Source organism: Neopsephotus bourkii, unplaced genomic scaffold, assembly GCF_033783945.1.
Source record: "Neopsephotus bourkii isolate Nb327-2 ecotype Australia unplaced genomic scaffold, CSIRO-AGI_Nbou_v1 NB_653, whole genome shotgun sequence".
Lineage (NCBI taxonomy): Eukaryota > Metazoa > Chordata > Aves > Psittaciformes > Psittacidae > Neopsephotus > Neopsephotus bourkii.
Window position 1 is genome coordinate 344,822 of NW_026901152.1, and position 12,611 is coordinate 357,432.

Consider the following 12,611-nt stretch of genomic DNA (forward strand, 5'->3'; position numbering starts at 1 on the left):
ATCAGTATAAAATTACAGAGGAGTTCCCATTATAAATGTTATTTTGTAATAAGAGGAAATAAAGGCATGTTAAATATAAACATACTGTGGGAATATGTAAATGGTTAAAAAAATATTATGAACCTTGTCAAAAAATCTTTACATTAATTGTTGCAAAACATATTATCCACTTAATAGCCATATAAAAATAACAGGCTGTTCATAAAAAGGAAGTCTAGAGAAAACAGCACGTGGTGGTTTTTACGTAGTGTGTTAGCTGAAAGAAGCTGACCTTATAAAAGAAATTCGTGTTCTCTTTATTCTTAAGCATCAGGACACAGACGTGAAGGTGAAACTAGATATAGATTAAGAAAACACAAGTTTCAAGTAGCTTAGCTTTTGTTCAAATTCTGCTTTAACATTTTCTGGTTCCTTTTCCCCACTTGTGACAAGACACAAGCAGGAGGGAGTGAGGAAGGGAGGGAAGCAAGTGGATTTAAAAAAAAAAAAAAAAAAAACAAAAAACAAACAAAAAAACCAAACAACAAAAAAAAAAACAGCAAAGAAAAAAGAAGAATCTTTGTCAGCATTGGTCAAAACCAAATATATCTCTGACCATTTAAGCATCTTGTTTCTGACTTCACCAAGCAAGTCAGGGTACCAGTTGCTCTATGTGCAATATCTTTAGGGATACATAAATGAAAGAAACACCTTGTTAAGAACAGTGTTTCAATGTAAAACTCTAAAGTGGGTAACTCCAGGATACTAATGAGAAACACTGAGCCTAATCTTGTTTTACTCTTCTGATTTTCATTTTTTTAAGATTAGGATCTATTTTAAAGATACAAAAACTAAAGAAACTTCAGTGCAGACGAAGGTTCCTGGTTTTTATGAACAGGTGCACCTTACACCCTTATTCTGATGTACAGATGCTCAGATCATAAATTTTAAAAAATATTGAAAAAGATGCAAGCAAAACTATTATTACTTGATTTTTCTCCCATTTATGGTAGATCCCTGACTTCACTTCTTTCACCTCTCCATTTCAGCTCTCCCTTCATGACTGCATTACTCAGTCTATCACATTCAGGACATTTCTACAAGAACTTCACAACAACTACATTCATAACCTCATTTCTGCAAAGAATCACTTGGAATCACTTAAACTACCTTGCAGTTTCAGAAGCAGATAAGCTATATCCACCCACTATGACATTCAGTGAAGCAGCAAGCTGAAGGCTTTCTTACTTCCGATTCAAATACAGCAATCTTCTGTTCTGATTTCCCAGAATGAGAAGAAGAAGCAATAATATATCAGACTTCATAAAACATCAGCCTTTTCTCTGCATTGTCTTTGCTGACCAAAGTCCAGCAACTGTATAGATAGATGGGTTTTTTCCCCTGCCCTTCACTCCTTCCACAGCATCATGCAGAAAGTTAACATGGTGCTTAGCAACAACTAGCAGCTTCTGAAAATCTCAGCATTTCTGATGGAGATTAAAACTATGTGATTTCAGAGATAGATGGTTTAATCCTCTGGAGAAAAAATAAGCCTAACCTGGGGTGGGGAGAAAGGATACTCTTTAGCATTTATTATCAAATACAAACACACACACACACCCCTTACCAATTTTAGTTCTGTCACACAGTAAAAATAAAAAAACAAACCCACAGAGTTTGAACAAAAACGTTTCCTTCTTTGCTAATAGGCTTAATCTATTAATACATTTTGATTAGATGTTACATTTCTTTGTAGCAAGCTTTTGGCAGTGCATAACCAGATGCTCAATAATATCCCTTGGACAAGCTTTACTCCCACACGTGCCTTTCCTTAGGTTTTTTTGCAAAGTGATTATAAAATCATAGAATCACAGAATGATCAAGGTTGGAAAAGACCTTAAGGTCATCTTGTTCCAACCGCCCTGCCGTAAGCAGGGACATCTCACACTAGGACACATCAAATGACAGTCTCATGAACACCTGAAGCCCCTCCATTCCTCACTTTTCACTGCCATTTTTCCTCCTCCTACCCTTCTCCTCATTCCAGTGAAATTTAAAATGGACAGATCTTAGTGACAGAGAGGAGGAGTACATTTCCTTCTTCTCCTGGCTCAGCTTCTCATGATCCTTTACCAAGGTGGTCAAACACCCACACTGTGGGTATTTCTAAGCTAGAATTTGTTCAGCAGGAACCACAAGCTGAGTGAAGCAGAAGCTGACCAGCATCAGAAAGCCAAGTGCTGCTAGACTACACACATAATCTTGTTGTCAGAAGGAACATTCCGGACACATCAGGATGAGCTCATTTAAAGCAAAGAGGTCCTGTGGTGCCAGCAGTTAAAACTGTACAGGAAGGAGATGTGGAAGTAATGACATCCTAACACATTTCAAAAGCTTTGTTTCTGGTTACAACTATCCATTAAAAACAACAACAACAAAAAATAATCATGGTCTAGCCTCAATAAAACACTGAATGATCTGGAAAACTAATGAACTTTGTCTCCACTATATCTGACCTCCTCACATGCTCATGGTGTTGACCACCAACTGCACAGCTCATAACCAGAAAGTCTCTTCAGGTAGATAATGCAGCACTGCTCTCTTGCAAAACTCTGCTAACAAGCAGTAGGTTCAAGCTCAATTTGGTTTTGCCCATCACCTTTTCAAGGCCATTCTAACTCACGTAGCCAGCTCAGAACTAAAATCTCAAGTTTCTATGGACAATGTTCAAAATGCTTAATCTCTAGCCTTCAAAACTTTGTTTACTTCTAGAGTGTCAGACAGCTGTCATTTCTCCCCTGGGCAAGTTCTCCTCACTGACTTGAGCATCTCTCTACCCTAATTCCCTTTCACTGAAGTAAGAATAAGGCATTGACTGAACCTGCAAGTGCTTCACTCAACAGAGGACATGAAGGTGTGCTCTTCAGTTCATGTATCTACGTATCAAAATAAATCCTGCTTTCTCTCTTTTTTTTTTTTTTGTCAACTTAATGTACGTACTGTATCTGTGGTAAGAGCTGTAAATCTCTGTGGAAATGAATGTATTTTTCTTGTATTACCACACTGTCTACGACTACAGATTTCTTATCCCTGACAGGGATTAATAATCAGAATCATATGAAGGAGCACATACAAACAGCTTCCACCTCCCTCAATAAATAACCTCTTATATTTTTCTTAATTAGGGTCATCCAACATGTGATAACTTCCTGTGCCCTTGAACACCTTTTAGATCACCCTTCCAAGATGAGATATGAAAACACTGGTCCCGCATCTATATATAAATTAAAACATGTCAGCTCTACAATTTAATTCAGGAAGACAGAATGGAAAAAGGATTTATATGTAAGGACAATAGAAAATCTATGTGCATCAGGCTAAAGACAGTCAAATACATGCAGATATCCAATTTTGTATCTACAGTGGAAACATCTGCTGGCTCTTATAGCTGCTTCTCTCCTCTCTTCTACTTCTATTTCCGTTCTTTTGCTTCCTAGTCCTCTTTGTTGAATGTAGATGCTTTTCCCTTATTATTTTTTCATCTTTGATTACCTTCTTGTAAAATAATAAAAGGAAAATGGAAAAGTTATTTTTTTCTAATGCCACCAGATCTAGAATTTCATGGCTGGGGTCCAACTAAATGCCTAACATTTTAAATTGTTATTTTTAATAATCATCTTTATATACAGAGGCTTGATCATTAAACAGGCCTGTATTACTGTAGCTCTATTTATAATCAACAGATAGCTCCACCTAGTGTCTTCTTAATTCATCAGTGAAACAGCTAAAACCAAATACTAAGATAAAACAGAAGCAAATTATAAAATCACCTGTCAGCTGGATGATGGCCACAGGCAGCATGCATTTATGCTTACCAGCATCACAAGGAAAAGACCATTTTAAGTAACTACTGTCTGATGATAGCCAGACAACGCTCTTGAGACAAGGAGCAACTACTTGCTTCTGTGGTATAAAAGTAATACATGCAATATAAAACAGTTTTACTGCTACCCTGAAAAGGTGAATGGCACTTAAGCTGTTTATATGGGTTATTCTCTCTAGGGTTTCATCATCAACAACAAGGAAATATTATTTTTAAATTTAACAGAACTTCCTTGAAATAGAATAAAGATATTTTTGTTATTGTTATCAAAACTACAGAACTATTTTTGGCTATACAAACCCTATAGTGATCCTCTCCATTAAGAAGTGTATCTCCCCTGCCAGCAGTTACAAAATAATTTACAATGTCGCTCAGAGATGATCAAAACAGGCAAATGCTCAAACTAGCTATCGGTATATCAGTTTTATTGATCTCTACCTTCAAACTTCCTAAGGCTGGTTCACTGCTGTGTATCTAGAAACATCTATCTTTCTCAAACTGTTACAGCTTCAGTCAGCAACATTTAGTGTCTAATAGCCTGTTCTTTTGACAAGACTACATACAGTTCAGACTGCAAAATCATTTCAAATAAAATCAGAGAAGTGAATATCCAATATGACAAGAAATTTCTTGTTTATCACCTTGGAAAAATTATATAGCTAATGAATAAGGGAGTTTACATTGAACAAAAGCATTTTGTAAGGCAAAATAAAGCAAATAATTTAACATAATCATCTCCTGTGAGCTACCAAGCAGTGTTTGAATGGTTGTTGCAACTCCAAAGAGGAAGGAAAGTGAGATCCTGCCTTACATTTAGAAATCACCACTTCTTAGATCGAGGACAACCCACTCCGATAGAGCTGACGTCTGTTTTAAACCTGTTCAAATCACCTGTCCGGAGCTGCTTACTGTTTCCACCCTAGTGGTGATAAAAAAAATATTTCAATATGTACAGTATACATGTAATGACCACTTACTGTGACAGAGAGGGAGTATATATTGGGGGGGGCAGGGGGTAGGAGAGAGAGGGAGGGAGGAAGTGGACAGGAGGAAGGAATGTATATTAAGATGATACATACACCAAAGAAAGCACCTGTAAATTTTCTCAAACTTTCTCAAAATAGTCAGTGGAAAGTTATGCTTCTGACTCATACAGTTTAAAGTATTCACAGCTAAATTCAGTGATTAAATGATAACCTTGCTGCAATACAGAATCTGAATTTAATAAAATGCATATAAAAATGCTCTCTGATGTTTCAAAAATAACAGAATACTCCAGTTCTCAATAATTTAGCAGTTACTGTCGTTTCTCATTAACAGCTTTCAAAATCCTGTCTGAAACAAGCTGATACAGAGAAATTAAGAGCAGTAATCAAGCAAGAAATGATAGAGCAGCTGGGTAGGCATCAAGTTGGCAAAACGTGAATACAGTTCAATAGCTGAAACAGATGCCGGAGTTGTTGAGAAACCCTGTAGGAGATATTGATGTATTTTCTTTATATAATACTGAACAACTGAATAAATGTCAAGAGCTAAAAACTGATGGAGAATAAAACCTGTCCAAAAACAAAACAAAACAAAACAAAACTATCTATAAAGCAGAGACCTGCAATAATATCTTTTCATTATACCAAAGCATTCAGTACATGCATCTTCATTTCCTCGGGATTCCTGAATATGCCAATACATCAATCAGAGCCTGCTAGTGAAGCAAAGGCAGCCTTTCCTAATGTTGTTTCGCATGTTTGCTTCTCTCTACCTGAGGCTTCACAGACTTAGAAAATACTTTATTCTTCAGTCTCATCGTAACACAACGCTCTCTTTCAAGCAAGCGATTCCCTGAGCTTGGAGGCAAGCAGGAAAGAAAGGGTAACACAAGCATAAATGAAACTGCAAAATCCATTTTGCACAAGGAATGTTGTTTTCAGAGTTTCAAGACCTCGGCAACAAATCCTCTGCCAGCGGAGGCAGCTCATTCTAACATATGCTTTGTCATGGTCAGTTTCTAATTACATTCATAATGATGCAATAGCTTTGATAATCCTACCTTCCATGCCAGCTGCTTTTCTTGTCACTCCATCATGCCAATAAGTTGGCTGCCGTAACAAATCAAGATAGTGCAAAACAGCATCTTTCCCCTGCATCTGTCATCTTCCTGAAAGCATTCTATTACTGCCGACTGCTGGGAACCAGAAAGTCTATTTGAATTCCAGCAGCTCCCCTTTCGCATGATTCAAGTTAGGTTAGGTGGGCATGCCTAACATGATTCTCTCCATCATTTATTATGCAGCTGCTACACCGTCGGTGTGGTAACCACTCTGACTTTATCCGATACGTCAGTCTTGCAAACCTCTACCTCCGTGCAAACACATGAGCCACAGAAGCATCTTGCATATAATGAGCATTCTCCCTGTCTAAAAAGAGTGCATCTGCAAATCTGTTTCAAATCCTGCCGCTCGCATTGTCCTCTAAGGCTGATGCAAATGTTTGAAGAATTTTTTTATTCTCACGTTTTGTCTCTTCAGAAAGCACGCCTCTTCATGCATGCTTGAATTATTCACACTTGAGCTAAACATTTGCTGATTTGTGTCCAACCAAACAGCACCTTCCCGTTGAAACTCTGCTCGAAAGCTACTTCTGAATAACAGTGCTGTGCTTTCACGCTCTCAACTCTCTTTCATTTTAAACATGGCTTTTATAGCTACACCTTTAGTTCTTTTCATGCAGTGAATGGATGTCTAATGAGGGAATGGCACATTTTTAAGCAATTTATCTACGTCTACCTGTAAGTGACTTGCTTTTTCTGCTTTATACATTTTAGCTGTGAGTGGATAGCAATATTAGAGCATCTTGATATTCTTAAAGTGGCAAGAACACCACCATAAGCTATTTTTTGCCAGCCTGTGGAGGACACTCTTAAACAGCAGAGTTTGCTTATCTGCTTCTGAGTATTGTGAATTAAAAGGATAGGATTGTTTTGTTGTCTATTTATATTTCCTGTTGGGGTGGGGGGGAAAAAAACACACTTGCGTCATTGATTTAAGAAGAATATTAATAGAAATTGACATACACACATCAATCAACCTCCAAGTTAAATTAGCTGCGTCTCCTCCCACCACTTCTGCCTGTAGTTCAGAGTCAAGGCATTTCATCTTTAATGCATATGCTTGCTCATGAGCTGAACAAACATCCCCAGCCCCACATAGGAAAGTTTGAATACTTGACAGAGAAAAAAGAAAACAACATATGCAGCTGCCTGGCTCAAACCTGTTAAGTGAAGTAGTGATGGAGAGCACAAGGATGATCACTCCTTTCTCAGCCTTTGCACAGTGGCAAAGGAGGAGGAAGGAAGGGGAAAGGGCACAGTGCCCTGGGAAGAGCTTTCCCTTGCAATGCAGCCAGCTCAGCATCCCTCTCCAATTCTCATATTCCTGGCTCAAGAGGCTCACAAAGTTTTACTTAAGCCTCACTTTTTCACCAAGGTAAGACGTGTTGGACTTCTCTGTGGTTTGCACATACAAGCCCACCCCAAAAGTCCCTTCCTCCCCAACAATTTCCTATCCTCAGTTAAGCTCCTGAGCCTCCTAGCTATGAAAAAGAAGCTTGAAAACATGAGCTTAGGGGAGCTCTAACTCACATAAAGTGAAGGGGGGGGGGGGGGGGAAGAAAAAAAAATAAAAAAAGGAAAAAAGGTAACAATCTGAGAATCTCCTACTTTAAAAAAAAATAGAAAAAATATAAACGGGGGAAAATAGAAATAAATAAAAAAAAAAAAAAAACAACAACAAAACAGGGCATCTGATGTCTTGCTCTAGACTTCCCACAGGGGAGTTATCAGTGGGTGGGACTACAGGGTAGACCCCTCCTCACCCCCACCAGAGCCCCAGCCCAAGGGCTAGAGAAAGGGTTTGGGGTCCCCAGCCCATAGGCATAGGGAAAAGCACGCTCCTGCAGCAAAAACCTGCTGACAGGTCACAGTGGGAACAGGATGGCACTAGGGTGCCGAGTGTGGGAGAGCTCCTGGCTCTGCTGGGAGGGATCCGACTGCCTGCTCTCGCCCACATCTAAATGGCACAGCTGACACCTGAATGAGCTAACATAGCATGGTGCGGGTTATATTTGATACTGTATTTATTCCTAGCATGCTGCCAGAAAATGCCTTTTTAGAGATTTCATGTAAATAAAGTAGAATTACTACATCTGTTCCTCTGTCTGTAGCAGCATGTATCAACAAGCTAATTTTGCATTCAAGGCAACAGAGACAGTCCTATTGTATAGTTGCAAAGTGCACAACTATAAAGTGCCTATCTCAAAATACTGTCAGATCCTTTTTGCTCACAGTTCAAGTCATTTCTGAAGTGAAACAAACCAGACAATAAATGGGGACTGACTTCGAAGTCACCATAAATTCTAAGTGTGTAAAAGGATATGCTTAATATTTCACACTTCTAGCTGCTTTGTGATTTTAAAACCATAGACACAGCAACAAGGCATTTACACAGTATTTCACAACAGAGGAGTTTGAGATCACAGCTCACATCACTTGGAGTTGCAGGAACAACTTAAAGTACCTAAAAGCTCACCAAAGGCTTGATTTCTAATTCAGTGAATTTTAAGCCGTGCAAGATCATAGACAGAAATATCCTGAAAAACATTTCATATGTTAATAAGACAAATAATACTTGTAAGAGAATGGGGGTATCTAGTACATCATAAATATACTTCAGCAGAAGCCTATTCCACACCCAGATACCTCAGAAGGAAGTACAGAAACAGGGATACAGCCAGAAGGGAGGGGGAAAGAAAGAGTGAAGGATCCATGGGGGTTTATCATTCAGTATTAGTACTGGGCAGCACAGCATAGAGTGGACACAATACTGTTTAGTCACACAGACCATTCCTGTTCAGATGAGGCCTATGGAAAGTACCCATTTTTTGGAAGGAGAAGGGAACTGTAATATACCAGGTTTTGAATCTTCTGTGTACACTAGTTGCACAAAAAAATTAGCCCAGAAATGAATGCAGACTATGGGAGGAGAAACAAGTATCAGTTATTCTGTTCACGTACTAATAGGGCAGATTAATAGCTGGCTTTGGTCTCCAGCTCTTCCGCATTTTTCTGAGAAAACAACAGCCTTGGTTCCTGCTTATTGTAACTAGATTCAGCATCTGCATAGACACAATTATAGTAACCCACCCATATGGAAGGAATTGCTTTAGAGAGAAAGCTCCACGGGTAGTGATCCCAGACTCTACAATAACACAAATACATAATTTTGTGTCTTATACAGATTAGTCCCCAGTCTGGAAAGAGGAAAAATGAACAATGAGTGCAAAAACACTCATCAAGTGGTATTCTGCTTTTTACAGTACTGAACTTCATAGGCAAAGAAAATACAATGTATTTGGGTGACAACAGCATGAGAAAGGAAGGAAGCTCATCTCTCTATTCCATCTACATCATATGGCAAAGAAATGTCTATTCATTTTAATTGCTTCACTGATACTGGAACAACTAATTGGCACATTCAGTGCGCTTGAGTTTGATTATGGTGGTGTGTGCACATTACAATGATAGTTAAGATACCATGAATCTCTTCCTGCTGCCATTTTCCCTTTTTGTTTTCCTCTCTGAAAGTACCAGTGACTCCAACTACATGAGAGGATATAATAGATCACTGAAAAAAATGAAGCAAGCCTTGACCTTCAGCCCTGCATGACGCTCTACATAATGCACTGTCTCTAGCATGCTAAAATGAATGCTGATTTTACCAAGCAAAAATTGTTCATTTGCTTTGCTAATATGTCTCCTGAAGAAAGTCAATTTCTCTTCCCTTTTTCTCTGCCTCCCATTATACTTAAGTACTTCATCCCTCCCCCTTTAAACAACTAACTCAGTCAATCAATCATGCAAGAAAATACCTTAATGATATACTGTGCATGTTTTGATTAATAAACATCTCCAATGGGAGCAGTGGAAAGCTTTTTGGACAACATAGACAGGAGTTATTAAATTATTTTTTACTGTTAATCATTCTATATTAACTACTTCTCAATTACATGACTTTTGATGTATAATTATAAACGTAAGCTGTCCATAAAGAATCACTTCCCATAGAGTTGAAGCTAGTAGTACTTCAATTTTAATGACAATATCTCAATATTTTAGAGAGGCTGATTTCTGACAATTATAGCACATGTAGCTTTGACTGCTCAAGATTTAAATAAAAATGCTACAGAAATGTATAAAAATCTGAAAACGAATAATGCATACAAAGTCATGTCTCTAGAAAGTAAAAGCCCAGTGCAACCATCATCTCCACACAGATTCTTATACAAGCCCTGGGTCTCCAATGGAATGGTTCAAAGGCCCAGTCATCCAGACAAGGCTGCTGATTTAGCCAAAAAAGAACTTTCAGATGTGGATGTCTAAAATCATCCAGCCCAACACCTGTCAGCAATTCCAAGAGCTGAAACTTTAAGGAGTTTGAAACATTTCGCTCATCTCCACCATGTTTTATTCAATTATTTTTGTCCAGCAATCTTTTTTTTTTTAATCGATTCTCAGGTGTACAAAATTCACATAAGTTCAACATTTTGCCATAAACCAAAAGCTCAGAAGATACTTATCTGAAGACAGGCTAGGAGGAGTCATGACTAACCTTTCAAAGTGAGAACGATCCCATTTATGGTAAGAAACTTTTACAGAGTTTTATTACAGATGTACTACAACAATAATAAGCAGTAATTTCCTCAGCAACCCAAAGATTTCACATTACAAGACTTGGAAATAAAAAAATATTCAGAAAAGATGTTACAGAAACTGTTATCTGAGGGCATCACTAATGGCAGAGCACAGCATACCAAAAACTGGACACTCTATATAATTTTTTAATATTACTGTGTGATATGGTCATCTGAACACTGCTACAAACCTGGATAATATCATCTCTCAAATGCAGCAACTGTTGAGGATTTTTAATGCCAACCTCTGCTTATGTCTACAGATAAGCCAACAGTCTACATTTTCTTCTCACATAGCATATGTATTTCAGTGACTGTGAATTTTAAATACTAGGTTCTACTGAGAAAGAAAAGGAAAAAAACCACCAACCAAGCTAACTCATTTTCCAAATATTTAACACACATCAGAAAGCAGAGACACAGAGTTTCACTACGAAATACTCAGAGAATTGGTGACCTTGAAGCCTTCAGGAAACACTGTTAATCTTTCTCCTTAAGCATTCCTTGTATGTGCTGTTAGCACAGAACTACAAAATAACATGAAGTTTTAAGATGCTAATTATATATAACATGTATTTTGTTCTCTCACAACTCATTTTAAATGAGACTGACTTGAGGTACACAGCTTTAACCTTCTTCCATTTGTACCTTTACTTCCCTGGGAAAAGGCATTGTTCAGCAATACTAGGCTTGAAATAATTACCAACATAAGCATCTTAATTTGTTCATTCTTTCTACAGCTGCAGTCCATGTATAAAATGATGCATAACAGATGTACCAGAAAAAAAAAACAACACAACACAACAAACCAAAACCAAACCCCAAAACACCAGAAACTGAGAGCCAGACCTAACAACCTAACACACATCTCAGCCTACCCTTCCCTGCAGCCACTGTGTGTCAGTACTTCATTCAATGTGGTTTTGAGATCATCAGTGCTCTCACCTAGTACCGCGAAGTACCTAGCATCTCTCTCCATTTTCATCAAACACAGATGATTGTCACATAAGCTAAATTAGGGAACTGGTTAAGTGGTAGCTGGTTGATAAATGCTTTGGAGATCACACATCACATGCTTTCAAATATTTTCTATTACTCATTCCTACTGGTACTGCGGTTATGTTCTTCTGGTTTAGCAGTATTTCCAATTCATTGCATTGGTTTCCCAGTGGAGTGTTAACCATTTGGTAACATGCATATGAATGCTATATGTTGCAAAACTAATTAAAGCAAATTCTATCACATTCCAAACTCTGCAGTATTTCAAACTTACCTTCTTATTACCAGAGTAATAACATATGGAAACCACGATTCTAGAGAACACCTTCTCCCCTTCCTGGGATAAATGCACCAACATGGGTTTCAGCATATTAAAATCCCATAAAATTTTATATTTATGGTTTCTATAAGAGGAAATAAAGCTACACAGCATCATTGAAAGACATTGCAACACATATTCTAAATTAAACTAAAATAGTCTATGACAGTTGCCTTGCACTTCAGAACAGACTTCCTGTCTTAGAAAGTTGAGTTCTCCCCGCAGTGACCACAAAAGAAAAGAATCTTCTACCCTTCTCTCCATCCTTTGTCAGCAGAAATAACATACTTCACATTTTGTATCCCTACCCTTGAATAATCTGCTTTAACACTGAAGATTTAAGAGAGGATGTTTACAGTTTACTGTAATATATGTACTAAGTAGGAAGAAAAAAAATAAGACAGTCAACTTGGTTTCTCTGCAAATTAATACATATAAAAAAAATTTAAAAAAAAGGAAAAACACCAAGCCTCAGTTGCTATTGCTTTTAAAATATGGGATTTGAGATAAAAATCTAAATCTGAAACAAAAGTTGAGTTCATCATCCACAACCCTTAGTGCTCAATAACCTTCTCAACTTCAGCACAATTTTCCATGTGAACAATCTGACGAATACACATCTTTAGGTTATTATGCACTCACAGGGCATCCCTCTCAGCATGGACATACAATGGGCTTCTGCCAAAG

At 37.8% G+C, this 12,611-nt stretch overlaps 1 protein-coding gene and 1 long non-coding RNA gene across 3 annotated transcripts in view; both read right to left on the bottom strand.

The window, feature by feature from the left end:
* LOC133211693 (dystrophin-like) overlaps positions 1–12,611 on the bottom strand; it is a 431,855-nt gene that overhangs the window by 318,087 nt on the left and 101,157 nt on the right. Inside the window, exon 1 of one of the 2 annotated variants that reach the window (XM_061352262.1) lies at positions 5,910–6,566. The exons of the other annotated variant lie outside the window; for it this stretch is intronic. Within the exon in view, the coding sequence (XP_061208246.1) occupies positions 5,910–6,006 (97 nt within the window). The 5' untranslated portion in view covers positions 6,007–6,566. Of the gene's footprint in view, positions 1–5,909; positions 6,567–12,611 lie in introns of those variants that run through there. 2 annotated transcript variants of the gene reach the window in all.
* LOC133211695 (uncharacterized) lies at positions 1,670–5,900 on the bottom strand. Its single transcript, XR_009725263.1, has 2 exons — positions 3,855–5,900; positions 1,670–3,534 (listed from the first exon to the last, which is right to left on the bottom strand). It is a non-coding gene; the product is annotated as an uncharacterized LOC133211695 (long non-coding RNA).